General features: G+C 40.4%; 2 protein-coding genes across 5 annotated transcripts in view; both read right to left on the bottom strand.

Annotated features, from left to right (window-relative positions):
* dlg5a (discs, large homolog 5a (Drosophila)) overlaps positions 1-11,407 on the bottom strand; it is a 41,960-nt gene extending 30,553 nt beyond the window's left edge. For all 3 annotated transcript variants that reach the window (XM_061039879.1, XM_061039881.1, XM_061039880.1), the window contains exon 1: positions 10,671-11,407. In XM_061039879.1, coding sequence (XP_060895862.1) covers positions 10,671-10,974 — 304 coding nt within the window. In that variant the 5' untranslated portion in view covers positions 10,975-11,407. The remainder of the gene's footprint in view (positions 1-10,670) is intronic.
* A 3,249-nt stretch (positions 11,408-14,656) lies between these two features.
* On the bottom strand, positions 14,657-22,161 carry anxa11a (annexin A11a). 2 transcript variants are annotated; one of them, XM_061039877.1, is made up of 14 exons: positions 21,817-22,161; positions 20,705-20,787; positions 19,693-20,064; positions 19,424-19,511; positions 18,719-18,813; positions 17,836-17,949; positions 17,585-17,675; positions 17,219-17,298; positions 17,067-17,123; positions 16,875-16,968; positions 16,674-16,769; positions 15,652-15,710; positions 15,414-15,536; positions 14,657-15,311 (listed from the first exon to the last, which is right to left on the bottom strand). In XM_061039877.1, exons 1-14 carry the CDS (start codon positions 22,139-22,141, stop codon positions 15,252-15,254), a joined length of 1,737 nt encoding a protein of 578 aa, XP_060895860.1. In that variant the 5' UTR covers positions 22,142-22,161; the 3' UTR covers positions 14,657-15,251. The 2 variants fall into 2 exon arrangements, with proteins under 2 accessions (XP_060895860.1, XP_060895861.1); XM_061039878.1 differs by having other exon boundaries at positions 19,693-19,917.
* Between the last annotated feature and the right edge of the window lie 4,540 nt (positions 22,162-26,701).

Here is a 26,701-nt window from a genome sequence, read left to right as displayed (position 1 = left end):
CAGAAGACAACAACACAGTTTCACTTGACAGAAGCTGAAACCAGAGAAGTGTTTAGAATTTTGACATGAAATATTACTTCAAATAATTAATAATCAAATTCGGTGCTCATTGTTTTTCTTTTTTTTTTTGTCCATAGATTAACTGTCCCATCATTTCAGCTAGAAATAAGGACACTACATTATTCCTGTACACAGCGATAAACAGACAAATCCAAACCTGCATAAAAACAGCAGAGCGAGGCACCTGTAATACTAATCTTATGAGATTAACATGCTCCACAAACATGGGCCGAGAGTCTGTGTGCTGGGAGGGCAGGGGAATGGTCACTGGCTTTGTCAGCAGCAGGCAATAGATTGACGCCAACTGTTCCAGATCTCCATCTCTGTCCCTGCCTCCCCACTGGGTTTAGCAACAACTCTGGCTCCAGCCCTCAATGTGTGACAAGGCCAAGCCTAATTAACTATGAGCTCTGTGAGACGGAGCCACTCCATCTTAGGGCCCCGCAGACAGAAGAGAGGAGAGGAGAGAGAGGAGCTGAGAGGCGAGGAGGACAAGAGGGGAAACCAGGGGAAGGCATGGGGCAGAGGAGGACAGATGAAAGGAGATAGCATTACTAAGTAGAGAAAAAAAAAAGAGATAAGGAGGGAGAGTGTTTGAGTAACAAAGAGGCAAAGAAGGAAGGGGGGAGAGAGGGAGAGAGGAGCAGGGTGGAAAGGCTTTTAATCTGTTCTGACGTTCCCTGATGCTCAACACTTTTACTCCACCAAATGCTCCGAGCACGCAGCTTTGATTTCATATTGTTCCATCAGACACGATGAGAACCACTCAGGGGCTGCACAGCATTAAGTCCTCTCACAAAAAAAAAAAAACTGCATTTAAAGGCAACTCTTGAACCCAGCATCTGAGTGACGCGGAGCTCTGGTAAAAGACGTGTGCCACTGAGAGGTATAATGCCATCTCAGCTGAGGGATTAAGTCTTTTCAAAATACCGTACAGACTCGGTTAAGCTCTGAGCCCCCCCACCCCAAAAAAAAAAAAGAGAGCTGTAAAATGTAGCTTCTTAAATGTTGTGTGATTTGCAAACCAAAAACACTCAGATAAATTAAAATTCCAGTAATCTCCAACGACAGAGGACGCTCGCAAATCATCTGACAGCTTTAACTCCCACAAACAGGGCACTTCAGGGACAATCCTCCGTGTTGGATTTTGGCTGCAATGACAAATATGTGCACAAAAAAAAAACTTCCAGTGTTTAGATCAGTGTCATTGGCGGATTTTGTTCACGTTGTAAGCACAGCAGCGAATGCAGTAGTATGGATCGCATGTGTTATAAGAGCCAGCTATCTGCTGGTCGAAGGGTCAGCGGTATTAGCCTTTTTCCAACAGGCTTTTAATCATCGATAGCAATTAGCAGCAGCCACAGTCGGTGAGGCCGATCATTTGTAAAGAGGTTTTAGAGCATCAATAAAGTAGGAATCCAATAGGCAAGCATGGATCCTATGGTCTATGGTGGGAGAATCCACAAGTCTCCGGTCAATCAGGATAGATCAGACCTTAGAAATCACACTGACTTCAATAAGATAGACTTATCAGGGCGAGATGTTCTCATTTCAACGTTCCCCTTCCTGAAACCTGATTTTGTGACTCAGCAGACACTCACTACACTGCTCTGATTCTAAAAGGAGGCTGAAAGACTTTTTGTTGATTTGGATATGATTGCTGTCATTTTGTATTGGCATGCTCAAAGCATGTATGTGAGAAAACGTTCTTGTATTTGGTGGTTTGACAGGCAGTGAGAACTGAGGACAAACATGGATTAATAAAGATTCTGTTTGGAGATCTGTTTGACACATCGCTCCCTTGAGTCTAGTAGTGCTTTTTTTATTTACTTCTTGGGGTGGATAGAGTCAGAACTCAGGGAGCGGAAAGTGGGGAATGTCATGCGGGGACGGAGCCACATGTTTAGATTTGAACCAGGGCTGCATGAACGACTGTAACATCCATGCATGGGGCGCATGCACTAACCACTACCAGTGCCTCCTAATTATATATATATATATATATATATATATTGTCTGATGGCCTGCACTTGTAATGTTTGTCACGTAAAAAAAAAACAACATTAAAATTGATGGAAATCAATGCTTCTTTGCTGCTCTTCAAGAGGCACAGGTGGGCAATATAAATCTATAGTGGGAGCACAATGCAGGTATATAAAATTGAAGCAGTAGTGTAAATGTGAAAGAAGATAATGGAGGTCGAACTTCCAAATATGGTTCTTTGCCTGGATAGGTATCAGAAGACGATGTGACGATTCAAATCCACTCCACAGTTAAAACAATGAAAGATTGAATGTGGAGCAATATTAAGTGCCAAACTTTGACCAAGTATTTTGAGAAACATGATTTTGCCTCTACTTGGTTGTATACATTATTAAATTAATTGCGTTGTTTAATTTGCAACCGATTCTAATGTCTCACACTGTTAAGATAGTGGTCACTTTGTTTTTGTGAATTTCTGAACTTAGGATTGCAAACCCTACTCTCTAAAAGCTAACAATCTAGCAAGCCTCATCATTTTCATGACAATAAAATGCTAATGCTAAGGTAATAACGTACATCACTATTGCGAGACTAGATATTAAATCTAAGAAATCACCTTCAGGTAGCAGGAAGAAGCGATTAAAATGAAGATGGTTTTTTTCCCGGGCTTAAAAATTCCAGCATTAGATGAACAGGCTATCTGAGGCATGATACTTATGGCTGCATCAGAGCAACCCTAATCAGGGTTTCAACAGCAGCAGCTACATTAGGTACAGTAAAAGCTGCAGCAGGGCATCTGCAGCTGATTCCTACAAAGAGGCACACTCGAAAAGGTGAGAGATTTTCCAGTGGAAGACCTGAGGCGACCGTAACAAAGGCCTGTCGCTGTGATCTAAATAGGTCAGAGGGAGTGCTCTCCATACCTAAGGGGTTCCACATCCCCCACTCCACTCCTCTCCCCTCTCTGCTTTCCCTCCCAATCAACCAACAGTTGCTCCAGACAACCAGATTATGTTCTCCAGCACATGAAGCAAGATGACACACGTTGCCATGGTGAAGCTGGATGAGAGGAATAGTGGATTCTGCAGCATGGCAGAGAAGAAGAAGAAGAAGAGCATGAGAGTTTTTGAGGCTGGCTGAGGAGAGCCTTATCAAAAGAGAGATGCAAAGTCTGGCTTCCACGGACGACAAGTGGGACTAAATTATTCAGTACTTCCAGAAAATTCTCTTATCTGACAATGAGATGCTTCCAAAAAAAATGATAAAACGAATGACTATGATCCAATTGCACAACGATGCTGCGCCAAACTCCTTTTAATCAGGAAACGACGCTTGATGAGCCGAGGAGTCTGTTCTGTTCCTCAGCACTCGTTTAAACACGTTTTTTTTTTCAGGGCCACTTGTTAAAAGAGCAGCATTAGCAATCCCAAAATAATACTGTGTGCTTTTCCTCCTAAGCCGCTGTCAGCTTTTCTCACCGTCAATGAGCAACAGTGCTTAAAAGTAAAGAAATAAATAAGTAGATCACACACCAAGAAATGAGCAGAGCCTTAATAGTCTTTTTCCTTTTCTGGCCTCGGCTGCACAGTCATTAAACAAGAAGACCGAAAATAATAGCAACACTAATAATACGGTTGAAAACTACCCAGTCATTTACAGCGTTTTTTAAGTGAGGCTGAGGGACGGGTCAGAGAGCATCTTTTTTAAACTAGCAGCCCGGACCGCTGTATCCTGTCTGCTGTGAATCCTGTACACACAGTATAGAGGATGTCGTGTCAGTGAGGGATGCACACACACACACGCCCAACCTGCTCTCTCAATAATAGCTGCTCACAGACACTGCTGGAGAGGTGAGAATGGAGAGGTGACAGGGAACGTGTGGAGTGCAGGGGATTGTCGTGCAACAAAAAGGTCCCCAGCTGGAAGTGAACCAGGGACATAATAATCACAATTTACATCATGAGTCCTTTTTTTCATTTAAAAAATAAATGTTGGAGGGTGGAGGAAGGATTCTGATCCTTTTCCTCCTTTGAAAGAAATGTAAAAACACTCCAACAACAATCTGTTCGTATTTACTGTTTTTGTTTCTGTCAAAATAATGTACAAATGACCCGGGCCACACATCCAGCCAGACCCCCGGCCTGCACCCCCGACAGTTTGAGAAGCACTGCCTCAACAGGTAAGCATTAATTCAATTTTGTAGCTGGACAAGTGTTTACAGTGTCACATATTTCTTGTATTTGAAGTCCTAACCCTACCCTTAAATGATGAGCTGTCAAGCTTTAAATAAATGATGCTCAGAAAAAAGTACAATAATTGTCTTTGAAATGTGAGAGTGTGAAGCAGCAGACAGTTTTGAAAATGTCATTAAGAGCTTTATACATTTTTTTTTTTTTTTAACCAAAAGCAGTGACTGAGAAAAGGAATGAAAAGTTGCCGAGACCTGAACAGAAGAATCATGGCAGTATCATTGCCAATCCAGCATACTGGGCTACTACTCCACTGTCACCCCTCAGACACAAACCTAATCCTTCTCCAAAATCGGTTGTTACATGTGCAAATCTGCACAGAAACCCTCCCTGTACTCTAGGATGTCCAGTAAGCCGTGTGTAGTGGGTCGGACTTCTGTAGGAGACGGTGACACCATGGACAAAGATTCTGGGCAGTGTGCCAGTGAAGCCTCTCTGCCGGGGCGAAGGATTGATCTTCTGATTTAAGGAGTCCACACTAAGCATAAACATGAAGACATCTAACATGATGACTCCATGAGGCAGGATTACTCCACTGCACGCACATCGCCTGACTCACTGCTTGGTCAAAACCCACCCACCCTGTTCACTCATAGGTCCAAATCTGCCCTGTGGCGTGTCTCAAAATAAGATCTGTTTGACCGCTGATTGAAATCTCCCTCAGATTCAGCCGTAGAGATTTGAGATCTGTGTTGGGGCATGAAGGGAGAAAAACAAGTAGAAGACTTTAAAAGAAAAAGTCCTGAGCCTTCTGCACCAAAGTCAGAAAAAAAAAAAAAGCCCCTGAGTGCGATCCAGCCCTACCGATTATCAGCAAGCCATAATGGGTTTTTATGCCCGTGCAAAGAGCCCTTGCTCAGCATAAAGGAGACATCATTTCTATTTTGAACAGCTTGCTTGTGCCAAGGGTTGGGTCAAAAACAAAAAAAGGTGAAAGATGTCCTCCAAACGCTCCAAAACATTCTGCAGCGAGTACAAATCTGAGCCAAAACGCCCGTCTGCGTGGAATAAGCCCACTGCTGGAATTCAAGCTATCTTTGTGACATTCCCTGCATGTGTAATCACAGAGGAGAATATGTTGATTCAGAAAGCATTTTCATGCAGCGTAGAGATAAATCACTAATTAAACTGCACTATAATTTTTTTTTTGAAGGTTAGCAAGAAAAAGGGAGTCTTATGTGGAGAGAAAGAGCATAACCGTGTGTTAGGCTGCGGACTCCAGGCAGGTTTTCTATTGTATTGTGAGCTGCCTCAATGCCTTGTATGTCACATTGTGGTGACACATTTAGCTCTTCTAAGCGATTAAATTATTGCAGTTTTTTTAATGACGTATGTGCACCATTGAACCCCCCTCTTGGCATTAAAGTTGTATGTCATTTGTCGACGTGAATCACTCTGATGCACCAAAACAGCCCAGCAGACCGACAAAATAGTCATCAAATATTCTAGTCAGTCTCATTTGGGGATTGGCTCCAACTCAGACTATTTTTATAAAAGAAAATACATCTACACTAATTGTACCTCAGGGCGTTCGTAGTGCAAAAATATAAAGTTCAAGTTCAGTGTGAAATGCAATAGGGATTAAAGTTATCTTTGTTTACAGGTGATTAAAGGTCGAATTGGACCTGCTGCCAGAAACTGAAAAGACAAACGACAGCATGTGAAGGCAGGAGAGATGAAGAAGAGAGGTAGAGATTTAAACAGATGGTGAGATGAGAAAAGTAGTGAGTGGTAGAGAGAGCTAGGACACCAAGGTGGCAGGAGAGGAAAGAGGGATAGATAGAATAAAACAAAGAATAGTAGTACCACAGAAGAAGAAGATGAAGAAGTACGGGTATAGGGTAGAGAAGCGGTTTATTTCCATGACTTCATCACTGGTAAACACTTAGACGCTGGCATTTCCTCTACCTCGCAGGGTAATTAGGAAGCGGAGGAACATGTGTAAAATGGTAATGAAGTCCTCTTCCACAGTACAGCCTCCTGGCTTTGGCTCGCACATTCACAGTGTAGAGATGATCCTTCATTTGGATATTTATGCTTAATAGAAGAAAAAAATGCACAAGTTTCACACTGATGAGTCGCTTGAATCAGCTGAACTACACTGGAACACTTCAACAGGGACCAAGGTGAAAGTGTTGAGGTCACACTCTCATTAGGCCAGGCGTTGATGAGATGGATTTATTGAGCAGCTTTACTGACAAGACGATCAATTGTGGTAACACAGCTAACTACAACTCTACTTAGATTTAAACGGGTGATTATTTCATTCTTTCTTTATTACATTTAAATAATCTGGTAAAATTTCCAACAAATGTCTTTAATTTGATTGGTTTGTTTGCTCAATTGTCTTAAACCCCAGTAATTTAAAAACAAAGGAGAAAAAAAGCTGTTTATTCTCCTTCATAATTTGGAACTTAATTTACATAAAGCACTATTTAACAAAGTAACAGCCTCATTTTGATTAAAATTAATTAAATTAATGGAAAATACGATACAACATTTAAGATTTGTATTTGTCACATGCTCATACAGATGTGCAGTGAAATGTAATACAGATGGTGTTGGTGATGCATCAATACATTGCCCCCAAAAACTAAAATATCACGATACAATGGTTGTACGATATTGGACATATTGCAAGACAATCATATTATGATACATCAAGATATCCTTTTAACTGAAGAATATGAAATAGTAAAGTGCAGGATTAATGTGTCATTCAATGTGATTTGGTGTCAGTTACACCTCTTATCACACCTAAACCTTTAACTTTATTAACCCTTTGCAGACATGCTTTCTTCTTTTATTCATGTCACACGTGTGACCAGGGGGAGTCATGAAGAAGTGACGCAGTGAGTCAAATTTGCATGGAATTATGTTTGGAATATGTTTGCATCACACATGTCAGGGCAACAGTATTTTGCCACATCGACATTTTTGTCCCACCCCTAACAAATGTACACCTGTAATTCAAGACAAAATAGTTATCAAAATATCCAGGTACAATCCAGTACAAGAGTGAGGACAGAAATCCATACAAGTACAATTTTCTTAAGCCATTGCTTGACTCATTTCAACTAAAGCCTGCACTGCCAGTTGTACAGAGACACTACAATGCAATAAAACTCACGCCGACTACTCGTGTAAAATGTGATCTTCTCAAATGTCATCAATCACAGCTAAGCAGAGACTGCAGCTAACATCAGATGAATTATTGGCTTCCTCTTCTGCAAACGGAGAACGTAGAAAGATGGGGATGAAGTGTGGCTGAGGTACAGAGTGCTGCAGGTGAGTGACAGTGTGTGTCACTGAGTGACAGACACAGACGCTGACAGAGAGAGAGAGAGAGAAAGAGGGGAAAGAAAGCAAGTCCAGGTTAAGTCCATGGGAGATATTTAAGAGCAGCGGTGGTGACAAGAGCGTCAGGGTCATAACTCATTCCTTCTGTCCACTGTGGTTTATGGACCGGGACAGAAACTGGATGACAGAAAGGAGAACAACCCCTCCAATGGCACACACACACACACTGGCCTATGTCCTAGTACACAGAGCAAGCTGCTGACTGGGCACTTTGGGTCTGCTCAACTTCTCAACAAAAGGCCCGTTGTCTCCCCCTCTTTCTATCACCCTCCTCTGTCTCTCTGTGCCGTGCCCCCTTTTTAAGTGTGCAGAGAAATTAAGCCACTCAGAAATATAATGAGTCACAGAATGAGTCAATAAAAGACAGAAAAAAAGATGGTGATACATAGAATAGAGCACAAGAGAGACCGGGACAACAAGAAAATGAAGTCAAACCGACAGGGGAGGATTGTGGACACTGCATCCTGTCAGGGGGAATTGTGTTGCTCTCCCTTCACAGTGAGTTTAAATCACTGTAACAGGCCTTTGAGCCTGAAAAAAAGCACATGGGGGGGGGGGGGGGGTGTTCAGGTACATCTCTTCTTCTGCTATTTTCTTCAAGTGGAATATTGTCCAAGCAGTGCACAAGGACAAGCACACAACCCGAGGCATGACATCAGCTTGATTGCAGTCACTTGGGTTCATGAAATTAACTCAATTTGGTTTGAGAATGCAGAAATGTGCTCGACCATTTTGCGACAAAACTTCAGTCAAAGCATAAGTGAATGTTCTGCTTCTGAATCAGAGTTGGAGGATTTGTCAGCCGCGGTCTCTCGGCACACTGATGCACAAAAACAGGCTAAATAATGAATGATTTGTTTGTAAGTTCTCCACAGCAAATGTGTCGCAAGCAAAACAGTAATAATTTACAGAGCAAGCGCTTGAAACAACTGAGAATGTGTGAGTGCATCTTTATGTTTGCCTTTCCTCTGGGTTGAAGATGTCTCTTTGGAGTGTGGATGATTTAGCAAGGGTGCGTGACGGGAGGCTCAGCTGGCAAAGGAGAGGCACGTCTGAGAACAAAAGCAGGCGGGCGGCATGAGAGGAGGACGACTTGAGAGCAGGTTGCTATCAGCGAGACTCATCACACACTCATCTTCACCCCTCTTCACACACGCCGTTGTTGTTCGCAGCCACACCGGGGCTCCGACAGAAGATTTCCTCCCTCCCTCGCTGCTTTCTTATGTGCTTTTCCCTACCAGCCGCTTTGCCTGGAGGTGCTATGTGACTGGCTTGGCTTTGGTTTCATGCAAGTGTGGTTAAAATGTGGTAATCCCATCAGCTGGATCACTAACACTAAAGATGATGAAAAAGCACATGGGGGAAAAAAAAGGGAAAGCCACGGAAAGACACAGAACGAGTCCGATAGCATGGCGGCTAATATGGGGGGACCGTAGAGTCAAGATTAAGCGTGTCTTTGCCGAGAGGGGAGAGGGAGCAGGGGCCCTAATCCTTGGTTGACTATCCACAGGCTGACTCACTACTGGTGCTCACTATTTTCTCGTACAGGGCAGGTCAACTCTGAAGCCGAAAATAGACAAGGTGTGTGAGGAAAAACCCAAATCCACATTGTCAAGTCCAGCCAAAGTCAAGGCGGCAAACACAGGGACCAGGTTTTGCAGCTGCTGGCATGTCAACAACTGTGAGTGCAATTCAGGATGAGACGTGATCCTGCTGCAGCAATACAAGGAAGCAATAAAAGCTTAAAGTACCTTTAGCAGATCCAGTCAGTGGAGCAGCAAGACACCAACTCAGCATTACCTGCTACGCTCTGCTTCCTCGTAGTACACAGAAACACGCTACAACTTGACAGGTACAAACTACGGGGTAAAAGTGTGTGTTTAAAAGTTGGGGGGGGGGGGGAACACGCCCTTTTAGTATAAATTCTCCGAAAGATGTTGCACATGCAAACATACCGAAGAGATGCATTACTCTGCATCTCCTCCCGTCTTTTAAATCGAAAAAAAGGCTCATCCTGCACGCAGGCCCTCGGGGCATTACGCTGGTTGTGAGTAAACTAACTGGCTTCAGTCAATCAAACAAAGCAAAACAGGCAAAACTAGACAAGGCTTCTACAGTCTGCCCATTGTGTCTGTGCAACTGCAACAACACATAAGCTCAAGTGGAGGGAGTTGCTGTGAGGACACGGTGCAAATCAAATGACTACACTGGATATAGTGTCATTAACAATACTGCATTGACGCATCATTGGTGAAATATCTGGATGCATTGGCTATTGTTGGCAGACCAGGATGGTTTTCTCTCCACATGAGGAGGTGAACTAAGGTTTGTAAGTATGCACGAGTAGGCTGCAAAACACAGGCACGCACAGGTCGATATGGACCAACATGTCACCCGTTGTCATGGAAACAAATCAGGCTACCTAATGTACCACAGGCACATCATGCCACTGATAACAAATTGGGGTTGGGTGGTGGATAACAATGCTTTGATCGTGTTTATTTGCTTAGATGTTTGTAGAATGACACCGAGCCTTGACAGACAAACAAACAAACTCTACCTCATGGGAGGTGTAACAACAATAACAACACAGAAGCATCTCAGGGACGAATGACTGAGCGTGTTGCAAAAAATAGTCTTGAAAAGCTGAGCATTTGTTCTGCAGGGCATCGCATATGTTTATTTTAGAGAGACATTTAACAACGTAGTCTATTAAAAAATTGAAGTCACAGTCCCTGATTCTAAATGTGCAACCACGTTGAACGGAACACTGGTGACTTTACTTGCAGCCTTTATTATCATTTTTATACAGATTTCGGTTAATAACAAATTTAACTCCAAACTGCTGTGGAGCTTTTCCACACATGGGTTTTTTTTTTTTCTTACGCCAGACCACCCAGATAGCAGCTACACGCGTTGAGGTTTACTATGCAGAGGCTCGTCCACTGTGGGTTTTTTTTTTCTCTCTCGCTGTAAGTGAATCAGGTTTAGGAGCAGCTCCTGGTTTCAGTTTCTTACCGGTGGAGTGGTCCACAGGTCCGCCGCCGTTGTTGCTGAACAGGGCTGCATACAGGTCAGGGTATGCCTTCTCCAGGGCCACACACAGGTCGAGGAAATGGTCGCTCTCCTTGTTCATCAGCATCTTCAAAAGGTGGTCCACTTTCTCGGCGCTGGACGAACAGTTCTGGTCCAGCTCGAACCTATCGAGTTGGCTCAAGGTACCAGAGACTATCAGCAGCTCTATGACTCGGTCCGCATCTGTTATGGACTCCAGTAAGTTCTGGTGGCACTGGTCTAGCAACTCTTTGTGCTTTGGCTCCATTGCTATCCGCTGTAGTTCCTTAGCTTCCCAGCTAACCCCAGACGGCCAAGTGGATGTAAAAATCCTCAGCGATCAAAAGTACCGAGCGACTATTGAACTTAACTTATCGCGGCTTGCAGAAGTTAGCCGGAGCCACCACGGCATTAGGTTGCACGGGAGATCAATTTTTATAGCATAGTGAAAAAGGCACAAGAAGCCATATTTGTTGCCCAAGGCTGTTGACTGCACTAAACAGCGATACATTTTTCCATCTTACTCGTACGTGGCAGTTCAGGTCGTTTTTTGCTTCCCCTCAGTGTACGCTTCGGCCGAACACATTGTCCTCTCCTTCTGTATCATTTAATGCGCCCGTAGACGACTGAACTGCTGGGAAAACTCACGTAACTCCGCCGCTGATACTCAGTTACACTGTATCCTCCGCCATGTCTGAGCAACTCAGCAGCTGCTGCCCGCTGTCAATCAACGTGCCGTTCAGTGACCATATAAGGTAAAATAGGGCGGGCTTTACCAAAACACACCTATCTATTTTTTTTTATTTTTTTTTGCAATGGGCGTAAACATCAGCCCGTAGTACGTCCAACATCCCAGGCGGAAAAAATGAGAATGGAGAGAATTTGCATGAAAATATTGACATGCATTAAAAATATCAACAACCTGCTAAAGGAAGGTAAATAATGTCCACATCCTTAGAGGAAAGCTGACAATAACTTGTGCTGTACAATCATATTTTTCTTCAGCTGTATACTCTTCTTTGTCTATTTAAATAATATTCTAATACTAAATATATTTTCTTTTCTTCCTATGTATTGTTTTTATTTTACATTTAAAATATATTAATTACCTTAAAATAAAATAGAATGACTACAGACTATCTAAATAACAACATACTATAATACCAAAAAAATAGCTCCACCCACACAAACTAGTCCAAAACAGCATAAGGCTGATAACAGATTCATGCAATATTTAAACTGGATTGAATGATATCTTTAAGCACTCATCAGAGCAATTTTCTGCACCATGATTCGTTTGACTTCAAAAACATTTATATGAGAAAAACAGCAGATTTTTTTTTTTTTTGCACCAGATTTATCTTCAAGCTATGAGTAAAGGGTGTGAATTATTCTTCCATAACTGGTTATCTGCTCATCTGCTGATCGGTGTGACGAAACCCAGAATAAACCCACAGTGCAAAGGATTAAAGGGTCCTTCAGACTAAAGTAGTTGATTAAACAGGTAGTATTGATCCATGATCCTTTATCCTAACCTTTTAATGAAACACATGACACGTAAAATCAGCAAATCCCCATTCAACATGTGTCCTTACTGACTAGTTTGAATATTTTATATATTTTTATTATTATTATTATTTTTATTATTATTATTGTTATTTTAATATTTTTCAGAAAAATGCCATTGCAGTGAACTCAAATAAGATGGTTTTATTCAGTCCTGCAAAATCCTGTGGAGATAGCCACAGGCTTATGTTTTTTTTGTTTCTATATGCAAGCTGCACTGCAACCATTTTTAGCATGTGCTCTGTCTGTCCTCTGGATACGATAGAAGAGGGCAGCGAGCCACATGTGAACATATAAGCAGTATGTGAGAGTGACAAATCAAATGTGCTTTTGAGTAGGATTTGTGAGATACAATATGATGATGATGGATGCACTCCCGCTTCCAGTCTGCAGCTGAATAAAGATTGTTGGCACAGAGGCAGGCGTCTGCAGGCATACCTCTCAAACCGTGACCTTATTCATGCATGCACTGAATCTCATTGTGACATCTACAACCCACTGCCTCTCTCTCTCTCTCTCCCTCTCTCTGTTTCCCTGCCATGCTGGCTCCATAGCTTGTGCAACTATGTGCTATCCCTCTAGATGAAAAATTAATTACAATTCATTCATATCAAAGGGATGCAGGTCCCCATAGCTGAGACAGATTGGATGGATGTGTCTGTACCCTACTTCTGAGCGGTGAATGCATTAGAATAGAAAAGACAGGCTGATGCTTTTTTATCTTTTGGGTATAAACAAGTTCATTATTTAGACAACAGGGTTGGTGTTTGGCTGTCTGATTGTTTTCTGAAATATTATTATACAGATTTGTTTATCAGACAGCCTGGATCAAGGCAGATAATAGCTTTATCTTTTATGGAAGAGGCTGTCAGCTAGCATTTCCATCATTTATCCCGGTCTAATTGTCTCAAACTGAAATTTTTATGGATTTTTTGGGGTTTTTTTTTTCTCCTGCCGGTCTGAGAAGAGATCGAGCTAATGGAAAGCTGTCTGTGATGAGAATAGCCCAACAATAACTTCATCATCCTCACCCTCTTTTATTCACCGCATCCATACACAATTCATTCTCACAGTGTATTTATTTAATCTTCATCTTGTGTGATGAAGAGGAGACAAATCGTGTTTCTAGGGTGTGGAATAAACAAACAAAAAAAACTCAAACAAGGAGCCAGTGGAGACATTTTAGAAGAGAGTATGTTTCTTCTTTATCATCAGACTTACACTCTTTTAAGAGATTTTGAATGTAGGGCATCGTTTCCCACAACATCTCAGGCTTCAAGGCACTAGAAGAGGTTTTCCTGAAGTATTAGACCCTTTATAAATAGACATTACGTTTAGCATTTTGTGGTTTTTAATTAACGGTGAATTACGCAACCTTCAGCTTGAAGCCTGCAACAGATGGGAGGTTTCTGATCATAATGACATCAAAACTCCTTGTTGGCACAGACATGTTTATATAACTCATATAGCCCTGTCCAAATTATCTTCCTCAAAACGGATATAATCGCATTTAACCATCATTAAAATTCTAGTTATTAAAATCTAAACATCCATCTACAGCCCTCAAGCTTTTCCTGCCATCTTTAGTAAATTTTAACATGATTCTTCCAGGGCTGCTACCCAAGGGTACCCCCCCGAAGCACTGCAGACATGCTTGACTTTTTTATGTGGCCAAAGCAGCTTTATGGATGCCATTAATTCCACGGGCTCCCCCCACCCTCCTCACCTCACCGAGCTATTGATCGCAGTGCAGTTAACTCACACTCAAACACTACTGTGGCCATCTGAGCAGAGCCACGTCTCTACAGTCAAGTGCATTCAGCAGTATTTTAAGTGAATCCCACAGGATGTAATAAGGTATCTAGAGCTCCATGTGCAGTCGTGCACGGTGGCCTCACACCCCTCAAGGGAACAGAGGTATGTATCTGTATTGATTAAGTGAAATGCAGTGTATTTAAGAGTCAAAACCAATTTGTTTTGATGCGACTGCGAGTTGTTCGCCTATATTTAGCATCAGATAACTAGGTCACTTGTTCTGTTGCTTTGAATTGCGAATGAATTGTGCCTTTAGTTATTGATCCAATGCCATCAAATAGTGATTTATCCTAAACTGGCAAGAATTTGTGAGGAGCTCTGCTTGTTGATTTTCCCAGTTTTCTTGTAGTTCTTGAAGTCATTACTGCCCTCTACTGGAAAAAGAAATGTAATACAATGTGAAGAGATTCCCATCAGTCATGAGAAGGTCAAAACACTTTGAAAAAAAGATACTGATGGGCATTACTTTCATGAACAAATGTATCTTAATAATGCCTGTTATACGATGCTTGTAGTATTAAACCATTTCAATGTATGTTGTTGCATATAATCAAACTCAATTTCCAATGTGCATTTTCAACATTTATTTTCTGAGACTCATGAAGATAAAGTCACCAACAAATAATGAAATGTGATGCTTGAGTGTTACAGACTACAATGGCAGGTATACAAAATAATGCATCTGGTTCACGTGCTGCACAAAATAAAGAAGAGAGTAAACGATTGAAAACATTAACAGACAACTTTGGTACTTAGCTGCTATGTATTCTGTCTCATACATTATTCAGATACACTGAACATTAGAGATGAGCTGGTAAAAAGTTCCCGACATCAGAGATCTCTTTGTATTGGCACAATTAAAATAAAATATCTTAAAATTATATAGCTCTTAAAATGCATGTCATCTGTTGCACATCGATAGTATGGCATGGCGATGAATATCAAACAAAATCAAATATGAAAATATAAAACTTTGAGTGCATTTGTATATAGAAAAGAATCAAAATGTAGCAATAGAGATATTCTTAAAACAAGGTAAACATTGCATTGATAGAACTGGCATGGCATGCAGGTTTGCAGTTTGTGTATAGTGCATAGAGATAAGCAAAAAATGGATATATATATATAGAACATTTCTATATTGTAGTAGACACCATTCCCTTTTCAGTCACTGCCCCCGCAGAACTTCAGTAGGAGCTTCTTGTAATCTCCTGATGTGTCTCCCTGTTAATAACACAAATAGTAATTAGACCCCTGTCACACAAAATCATGTGTCCTTGTTGCTTTTAAATGATCAATAATCCATTTCATGACGAAGGTACTTACAGAGATGTGTGTGTACAGCGACTTGCCGTAGTTTTTGACATATTCCTGGCGGATATCCAGCATGTCAACTTCAGAACGGGTGACCATGATACGGATCAGAGTTCTGTCTTTGGTTCCAGCTCCCTGAACACATGAGCACACAAACACAAGTATGATCACACAATGAGGCTGACGTAATTATGATGTAGCACTACGACTACAGTAGAACATTTATGTGACACGAGTCAGGGTGCCTCACCTTCATGGCCTTGTAGAGTCTCTCAGCAAAGTAGGCAGGTGTGTTCTTAATACACTTCACTGAAAGAGAGAACATGGTCATTACAAACACAAGCTCAAAGTACACATCCATTGTGTCTATATGTTCAACAAAAAGATAAGTGGATTTTCTGTTGTAAAGGACACATTCTAAATGCGCCCCTGCAAAGTGAGGATGATGAAGACAGCAATACTCGATGTGGAGTGTGAACTTTGAAAAGTCATACTACACACATCAAAGAATAAATACAGATGGCAACAAGAACAATCAAAGCTGCATTAATCAATATGTTTTACTGATTGTATGCTAGCAGAAAAAGGAGCCAAATATGATACCAAGGTATTGGTGGAGACCAAAATCAGAACTATGAGGAGAGTAAATATTAGATATAAATTTATCAGGAGGCAGAAAACATGTGCCACTAGTTATAGTGCTCCATTCTGTCTGACAGATGTTTTCTATTACAAAAATATATATAAAAAACAAAAACATAACATTTTTCTTCCAGCAGCAGAATAGTGATTGACACAGCTTTAAAGAAAATTGTGGCCTGAAATGATAGAAATGTGAAATCATTTATAAAAACATGGTACAGAAGACTGAAATGAAACACAGCATCCGAACAATGGCACACACCCAACACTGAAAGTGCACACCAGCTCACAATGAAAACAAATGGAGAATCAAAAACCAAACACATCTATAAACAGGTTACTGTACCATAACCCTGAGCAAAGAGGGACAAAAAAGGGGAAAACAGAGATTATGAATAAAGCAGCAACACTTAGTTCAGAGCCACAACTACTTCTCAAGTTCAAGTAGCTTTAATACTGCGTGTCATACAATGAGCATGGAAATGTCTAAGGGTTACATTTTTAAGTCAAACTCGTAATGCAATCAAGCACACTCTACCCTCGTCATTGTTAATTATGTGGAGCAGATTCTAACTGGAACAATGCATGGGTGTGACCTTTGAATAGCTGTGTGTGTGTGTGTTTTCTTACCGACTGCCAACATGCCACTCTCAAGGTCTCCTGACATCTCCCTGTTGATGCTCTTCTCGATATCTCTGCCACACATGCGCTGGTACTCAAGGAACACTACACACACACACACGTACCCATAAACAATTAGTCATGAAGTAAATAAAGGAATACACTTTTTTGTAAACATGTGGAACTTTGTTCTCAGTTTTCAATGGTTACCTGCTCTGAGGTGGGATTTGCTCCTTGCACACAAGATTGCATTGAATTTGGACTCATCTGTTCCCAGCTTGTTCTCTCCAGCAGCGTACAGGCTCTGTAAGGAATGTGTACAAACAAATACGCATCGGTCAAAATACGTACAACAAAGTTTAAGGTAAATCATCAACAGATGAATTATCAATAAGCCTTTACCTGAGCATCTTGTTTAGCCACAGAGATGTCAACATGTTCTCGTTCGTCACGATTGCCCTGGAAAAAAAAGGAGAAAATATCTGTTATTTAATCTGGAAGTAATGCTAGTGGACTTGAGGTATACAGGTAATTCATTTATATTCAATCTGTACCTGTGCAAGAGAGACCAGGAGCCTGCGGAAGTGTCCTGAGGTATCTCCAGTAATGGCATCCTCCAGTTTCTTCTTGTATTCTGAAATGACAAAAAATAAATAGATAACACACTCAAAAAATGTCAGAACTATATTTAGTTCAGAGGGGTGAAACTTAGAATATAGATCAATATGTACACATAAAACAAATGACAGTGTCCATCACATAACATCTAAATATATAAATGTGGGCAGTGAGATGAAGCTACATTGAGTTAATCCATCTTCTAATAAAAGTCTTTCCACACAGTGTTGTATGCTGTCTGATAAAGGAGTATATCGAGCTGTAGGGGAAAGTGGTGCATTCACAGCCTCGAGGTATCTCACCTTGTTTGTAAATACGGTTTATCTCATGGATTTCCGCGTTGGAGCGGGAGGACAGGATCTCTATCAGGCAGGCTTCATCAGTTCCGGCTCCCTGTGAAGAAGTCAGACCAATGATAATCTGAAAACCTCTGGCCTTGGAGCAGCCAACACTCATCCTGTTCATTTTCTGTTAGTGAATCTTCATTCAAACCTCATAATAATGCAAATCTTAACAATATACATGTTTTAATTATATCTTCTTAAGATGCTACCTTTATGGCACTGTGGAGCTCGTAGGCATCCAACTCAGATGGAGTCTTCAATGTGGTCATCACGAGGTTCCTGAAGTCTCCAGACAGTTCTGAATGCAGGTCCTTAATCAGATCCTGAAAATGGAAACATGCTTGGAATAACTCTAAACCACCATTAACTGCTGCTGTGAAATGTGTACCGCAGCTCTGTGGTATAGCTATAATGAGCTCTGAGCCTGAGGACATCCAATCCCTGCTCCGTTTTACTGGCAGCACCACCACCACCTGTTGTCTGCTTGTCATCATTATACACTTCTGCTTCTGCTCTTTGTCCACTTTTAAATCTCTCTTAAAAACACATTTTTACAAATGTACTTTTAGGGGATTTGTTGTTTGAGCGTGTTTTTCTGTTTTTCTTTTTCATTTATTCCTTAGATAATGCTTTTATTACTAATTATAATAGAATCCATGGCAGTATCTTAAATCTCTTATCTCCTTGATCTTTTATACTTTTATGGTTTCAATCTGCTTCTTTCATTCCTTTTCTCTTTTTGGTGTTTTTATATGGACTTTTCCTCTTTCTTCTGTGATTTCTTGCTGGTTTTAAAATTTTCTGTGTCCTTCTAATTTGTATAATCTGTGGAACTCCTGTATTGTACTAGTCACATTTCTCTATTCTTTTTTTTTGTAAAGCACTTTGTAACCCTGTTTTGAGTGCTTTATAAATAAAGCTTATTATTATTGTTATTATTATTATTATTATTATTATTATTATGTAAACTAAAACACAGATGATTCTATATCTGGAAATATTTTGTTGAATTTCAATCTTTTACTCATACAAATGTCATCAGGTGTCAGACAAAAAGCACATCATCTTTAACGATCAGAGAAGAACTGTTACCTTTCCATAGGAGGTTTTGTAGGCGCGCAGCAAAGGCACACGCTGCCTGTTGGAGCGACTCCCCAGTAAATCGATGATGGCTTGCTCATCAGTTCCTAAACAGACAAGGCCCAATTATAGAGTCAGACAGAGAGTACATATAAAGAAAATGTCTTCTTCCCCCATCTAAACATTTAAAAATATATTGATAAATAATATATTGACTTTAAGCTGCAAGATTTCCGGTCTCTCCCTCTGCTCTTTCAATGTAAGCTCTGACCTTCACCAGCAGTTAGCCCCACGAACTATGTTCTGCTGCTTCAATAAATGTATGTATATTATATGCCTAATCTATCAGATGATTTGATTTATAAATCTGTTATTTCCCCCCCCCCCCACAAAATGTATGTCCCTTTACTTATTGTGTTATTGTGCTAATAACAGATCAACAAATATAATATGGAATAATTTTTGAATAATCCAAAACTACTTTTCACCAACTATCCTGAGAGAAAGAAAAAGTAAATAAAAGACAACTACTGTAATATTTGTTTGTTCACTATGTTCCCTACAAAAAAAGGATTCAACTTTCTTACTGTGTAGTCCTATGAGCAGCTCATAGGACTACACAGTAAGAAACTACTTGCCAAGTGGTCAACATTTGGTGCATTGTGTACAATACATCATTACAGCCAAGAAACAATCCCCCCCCCCCCGATAACTCACCAAAGCCCTTCATGGCCTTCCGCAGAACCTCTACGTCTTTGAGTTGATCAGCTCCAGGAAAGTCCTTGATCGTTCCCCTGAATCCTCTCTGAGATAACAATGAAGCAATTTCCATTGTGCAAAAAGTTAACTCTGTTTTACATTACATTGTAAAAAAAAATATACAATTGGTGTGTGTTTATTGAACACATCATGACAGGAGACATAATAAGTCGTATAGTTAGTAATTTAACCTAGAGGCCAAACTAAGTATGTCCAGTGTTTCTTACATTGATGGCTGGAGCAATTGGCATGGCTCCTCCTCCTCCATAGGCTGGCATGGATGGATTTGGTGAAGGGACTTTTGGGTATGCTGGCATGGGAGCTGGTGCCGCTCCATAACCAGCCATGGGCGGATTGGGTGATGGTCCCTGTGGGTATCCGGACATTGGCTGCCCAGGCTGACCTGGGTATCCCATCCCTGGGCCTTGGTGTTGAGGCATGGGCCCTCCTGGCTGTGGGTACAGGCCAAATGACTGTTGGTTAGGGAAGGGGGCACCATACCCGCTAGGCTGAGGGGAGGATTGGTACCCCCCAGGGGTTTGGGTGAACATGGATGGGTTTGGGGGATAACCCCCCATCCCTGCAGAGGTCTGGTTGGCCTGTGGTTCAGAAACATTAGAATCTCATAATATGTGTACAACTCATTGAAGAGTTTTTTATGCAAAGCACAGGTAGCTGGTCACACCTTGTTTGGATTTTAGATTTTCTGCGGAAATTGTAAATGTTTGTCAAGTTCAAAAGAAAATGCACTTTACCCTGAATCTAACTTCAGTTTAAAAACTGAAGTTCATGTTCTGATGTTTTTGAGTTTCTTTTAAGTGGAATTGTGTACAAGTAGTTTCCAAACAAAGTGTGGCCATGCTGGAATTTTCAGATGGAAATGAATATTTATGACGACACAGATGAAAGCACATGATAGACAAGACAATGAATCAGGAAAATAGAAAGAGTTGCATGAGATCGAAAGGTTTAAGAAGTGTAGAAAAGGATGAAGTGTGTGACTGTTCTTCTCATGCAAAGGCCTTCATGGAGAAGCTGACAAAGAAAATCGCAATGCTGAGGATTTTAAGACGCAGACTTTGGAAAAGTCTTACCGTAAATGATAGGACGCAATACTCCATGAATGGCTGTGTAACTCATTTTAACTGGATTATTCAACGCAATAGTCTCATGTGGTTTTATCACATTTTAAAACAAATTTGCTGGGTGTAAGGTAATAGGATTGTAGGGTAAGCTTACCATGCCAGCATTGTATCCAGGGTTAGATAAATTGTCCATACCAATTGAGGGATATCCACCAGCAGGGCCACCTCCCCAGCCGCCTGCAGCAGACAACAAAGACAAAGCTGTTCAGAGGAGTTGAGGACGCCCTAAATGCCAGAAAGATTTGGGTATATTTGACCAGGATGGGAATGACCCCTTTTTCCTGGATTTTCCTTTTTCTCACATTCAAACTAATTAACATATAGGTGAAGAAGTGCTGGACAGAGAATGAGGGTATTATGTTGAAGACGGGTTGTGGGACTTGCTTCTCTTAGCAACAGCAGAGGTTTGTTTGTTTTTAAGGAAAAAAAAATTCCACTCTGTTAACCATAAGTCCCATGATCGCTGCTGCCTACCAACACTAAATTACTGACTCACTATTCCTAAAATAGGGATCAGAAAACCTTGACCAAAACACAGGATTTCACAATTTTTCTAGTAGTACTTTTTAAATCATCTAAATGGGATGCTTGAGTTGCTCTTTATCTACTCTACTTATGTGAAAGTACCAGTAGGTATTATTTGCCTATGTACCTTTAAAACTCTATCATGTAACATGTCTATTTTCTTCTATTTCTAGACTTCCATGGCCACTTGTGACTTAATGCAACTTTAAACTTGTCTATGAAAAGTATCCCGCTTGAGTGACAGTGACCACAAGATCAGAGGACGTCTCTGTATGAGGCCTTGTTAAAACAGTAAAAAAAAAGAAATTCCAAAGATATTTTTGGGCCATTTTTGCCTTTCTTGAATAGGACAGCTGAAGAGAGACAGGAGGTGTTGGGAGAAGAGAGTGGGGGCTTACATGCCACAAAGGGCAGAGGTCAAATTGTAAACCATGGCCTCTGCAACTACAGCCTGTGTACATGGGGAGCACGACATAACCACTAGGTTAAAACTACGCCAAAACAAATAATTTTAGAGTTTATATTTTGAGCAAGACAAAAAGCATACGTAAACTTTACAAATGCCAACCGGCTGATGTTGTAACGTTTTGGCAGAGCCAGGCTATTCACTTCCAACCACTACGAGACATCATATTGCCTGTACAACATTTAATGCATTTAAATGTGAAAAAAATGGCTTACCTGGTGGTAGTGCCTGCGGGTAGCCCCCAGCCTGTGGCGGGTAGCCCCCTGCCTGTGGTGGATAGCCTCCTGCCTGTGGTGGATAGCCCCCTGCCTGTGGTGGATAGCCCCCAGCTTGTGGAGGATAGCCCCCAGCTTGTGGAGGATAGCCACCAGGTTGAGGGGGGTAGCCACTGGGCTGCTGTGCGAAGCCTCCTGCTTGAGGAGGGTAAGCTCCAGGCTGAGGTGGATAGGCACCAGGCTGTTGAGGGGGGTATCCGCCTGCCTGAGGGGGGTAGCCGCCTGCCTGAGGGGGGTATCCAGGGTAGCTCATGGCTGTAAACATAAAAATTATGAATCATTCTAATAGCTCCCATCATAACCTATAATTAACCATGTTAGAATCATTCTGTGCATCCGCTTATATAATATGCACTTTATATGTTAGCAAAGAATATTAAGACAGAACACTACACGGTTAAAGCAACCTTAAAAGACATGAGATAGCAAAAAGAGAGTTGAAAACACACCCTGCTACCTGCCCCTCCTCCTCTGTGCTGTGGGCTTTCCCACAGCACAGAATCTTTCACTGACTAAGACATAAGCAATCTGAATTTTCCAGAACTACAGTAGAGTAACATGTCTCGTCATATAGCTGGTTGTGATATCACAGCTTAGCTTCTTCTTCTTAGCTTAGCTTCTTTTTTCACTGTGTAATTCTTCTAAATACACTTAAAAGCAAACTAGAGGTTCCTTTTTAACAGACTCTCGTGCCTGTCCCTGCTATTTTCCCAATATGAGCTTCTTTAGTTATCTATTCTTTACTTTGAGTTTAGCAATATAGGAGTCAACGTAATGAAGGGAATCGTCTTTATGCTAAGGCTGTTGAATTACATGCATTACATACAGAGAATTTTCCTTTTTCTTTAAGCTTTAATAAAAGAAAACAGTGTTTAAATAAGTCTACTGGTTTTGTGGTAAAACTGACTTCAGTGGACCTGAATGGAACAGTAGCCTTGGTTGACTGATTGATATTATTAGCTTTGTATAGAGCCAATCAAACATGTGTTTGACACAAGGAAAGACAGAGGACAAAGAACTTATCCTACTCACGGACATTGTGGGGAAAAGTTATGCAGTCACAGTCTGTAGATGTGTGTCAAGTAAACACTTACAACATCTTACACTCTGCCCCTTCAGGCACTGCTGCTGATGACAAACACAGTAGTACTGATGCTCACTCAAAGTACCAATATTTAATACTACATCAACAGCTATAGCACATTTGGTCAGAACAAATGAGACTTAAAAATGTCAGTTAATTGTGTGGGTTCAAACATATTACTTTCAATTTCTGTTCAAGTGAAGATACACCACAACGGCCTGCTTCAACACGTCAAACTGTGAGAAAAAAATTGACTTGATGAAACCACAGTCCACAGATGCAAAACTTATCACATATGAACAGCCATGTTTACTTAGGGAGTAAGGGTGCTAATAAAGATCAACATCACTTCAGACAGAGCCAGAAACTCTGAAATGAAGTCACAAGTATGAGGTAATAACTAACCCTGAGGTGACACAACGCAGAGACAGTTAAAAAAATGTGCTCTAGCAAGATTTTAAGAACGATCAGTGCTGATATCTCAAAATGTGTGTTTTGTTTCCTAACCCTCACTTATTGTATATTTTTATCCTCGCTCCAAGTTTTTTCGTCTAATTTGAATTTCCTTAGCCCATTATTTGTAAATGTTGCTGTCTTATTTTGTTGAAGTTAACTTTTCCTTTATCTTTCTTTCTATTATGCTGTTTAGTATGGAGGACGAGATCTGACAAAAGTATAAATAAATAAATAAATAAATGTATAAATAAATACTGGAATAAATAAATAAAATAATGAATAAATAAATAAAATAATGAATAAATAAATAAATAATTAAATGCGTGAATAAATAAATAAAAACTGGTAAATAAATGGGACATAAATAATTAAATGTCTTAAATTTATTTATACATTTATTTATACTTTTGTCAGATCTCGTCCTCCATAGTTTAGTATGTTTATCCTCTACGAGATTTTGTGGGAATATTATGTTGCAGGTACATAAAGTGTCAATACAGTGACCATTACTAACACCTAAGCATCCTTTGAATATTGTATCTAGTTCTGTCGTAAACAAGAGGTAATAAACTAGTAGAGTGCTGTCTGTATGTTGTGAGTGTAACTGTGTAACTTTTGCTGCCTTTTGGCCATGACTCCCTTGAAAAAGAGGTTTTTAATCAATCAATCGGACTTTCCTGGATAAATAAAGGTTAAATAAAAAAATAAAAGAGTAAACAGCATGGATTAGATTAAACTGTGCAATTCAGGTTATGAAAGGTTTAGCTAAACTCGATCTGAAGTTTGGTTTATAAACAGTGTACACTGGATAACACAGCGCTGGTTCAGGCCTCTACACGTCACGTCTCCCAGCACACTTTACATAATCCTCCAAGTTAAAGCCTGTCATGTAAACCCTGCCCTGCCTAAAACTGCAAGCTAAAGCCACTTAAACCACAAATAAACGAAACAAGCTCACAACATAATGCAAGCAGGAGGAAGATTTGAGCGTTTTGTAACCTTACGCGATTACTTTGGTAAACCTGTAATACAAACGTTGGCATGCTAACGACAGCGCCGCGGACAGCAGAGCCACAGGAAGACACAAAATCACTTCATAAACAGCTGCTACTCATCGAAACGTAACTTACTACGTTAGCTTATAACATTTCTGGATCAAAATGTGGCGTTGTTTTAGTCGCTGTGAGGATTTTAGCACTTACTTTTAGTCTGCTCGTAGTCTTTTCCTGAAAGAAGTGTTTCTTTTCCAGCCTCAGTATTGACTGGTGTGGGTGGGACTCATACTTTCCATTTAAGGAACCCACCCATCTATCGGCCAGTGTTGCCAGGTCCGCTTGTTGTAAGCGACTTTGGGCTTGTTTCCATAGAGCTGGTTGCTTGTTTCTCTCGCGAGATCTGGCAACACTGCTATCAGCCCGTCAGTGACACACAGAGCAGCTAGACCATGTGACAACAGTCAATACAAGGAGGACACGAACTTTCCTCAACATCAATGACATGATGGAAAATGCGACTTATCGACGTCACACGTAACAATAGGTGCATAGTTTCACAGGCGTGCTGTCAGAAATTATATCTCCTGCCCAAGTTAGCTTTACCTTAAATAATGCAAAGAGAATCGTTCATTTTGTGATTATTTACACGCAGATACATAGAGTAATTACTAGTTATACCAATAATTTTATAATATAAAGTGCTAGATAACACATTGTTGAATTTTATATACTGGAAAACGAAGCAAATACAATTAAAAAAATGAGTTTATAAATAAAAGCAATAATTACTCAACCGCTGCTAACTGTTCAATATTACTTGTGCAATAACTTTGTAATTCACTGATTTACAATTGTCTATTTATTTACTCAGTCACTGCACTTTAACTTTAACTGTCTATTTACTTATTTATTCATTGCACTAAAACTGTTTATTTACTCATCCAGTCACTGCACAATAATAACTGTATAAACTCTGTCACTGCACCATAACTTCACTTATTTGCACTATATCTCTATATTTATATTTGTTTAATTAATCAGTCATTGCAAAAATAATAACTGTATATATTCTTTCAGTCACCACAACGGTCTATTTATTTATTATCATTATCATTCATTCACTGAACAGCAATTGCTCTGGCCACTTTTTACATACTTCTCTGTCATATCACCACAAATATATATAATTTTTGTTGTTGTTTTTGTAAACGCTGCTGTTTAGGATTGCTGCTAACAAAGTTCCGTTGTGTCCTTGTATACAATGATAATAAAGATTCTATCTATATATCTATCTATGTGACTTTTAAAATGATAAAAAAAAACTGTGTGATGTAGTGTTTCAAACTACTGTGTGATAGATTGTTGTTTATGAAGGTGGTTGTAATTTTTTGAAAATTGCCAACAGGGAAGTGTTTTTTTTATATATCCGCCTACTATACCACGTCACTGGGTTCATACCTTGCTTGCGTAATGCTTTTGAGTATGTTTGGAATACAATTTTTAATGTGTGATACGGATATTTACCACAAGAGGGAGCCATTTTTCAAGCTTTCCATCTTAAATGTAGTTTGTCTCGCAGGCTGCCAGTAGAGTGCATATGGGCACTATAGGGGGGGAAAGGGAAAGAAAAGGCTTGGGCTTGTGGTTGTGATAGATTATCTTTTTTTTTTTTCCTCCAGTATTTTCTGTTGATGCTGTTTTCTCAAGAAGATACATTTTGTTCCATTAGAAAATGTTTTTTGAGACAACTTAATGACATTCATGTTCAAATATGCCAACATCAAATCAATCAAAAAGTTAGGGCAAGACAATACATCACAAAAAAAAAAGATTAGTGAGTTCAGTTTAAGGAAAAACTTTTGTTCCTGAATAAACAAAACACCTATCCCCACCCCCTTTCTCACTTACACACACACACACACACACACACACACACACACACGATTCCTCCTCACTCCCACTCCTAACGCCTACTGACAAAACAAATGTCAGTGATACATTTCACAAGCAAGGTAGCCTGATTTGGAGAAACAATGGATGAAACACAATGCTTCAGAAATAATTTGTAAACCTACAAAAACATTATTCTAGGCTACCTTTGTGTCACAACGTGTATAAACTTGACGGTGAAGCTGCACACTTTGTATTATCGGAATGGGCAGGGGAACAGCTTGTGTCTCATCCAGTGAGCAAAGAATGAATATTCACACCAGCCGGGCGCTGATTGGCCAGCGTCTTCGATGACGTAGAGCCGTCCTCATTACATATTCAAAACGTCTCTCTCTCTGCC

This window comes from Labrus mixtus, chromosome 6 (assembly GCF_963584025.1).
Source record: "Labrus mixtus chromosome 6, fLabMix1.1, whole genome shotgun sequence".
Taxonomy (NCBI): domain Eukaryota; kingdom Metazoa; phylum Chordata; class Actinopteri; order Labriformes; family Labridae; genus Labrus; species Labrus mixtus.
The sequence above is the reverse complement of the archived record's forward strand: the minus strand, read 5'-3'. Positions and strand labels throughout refer to the sequence as shown.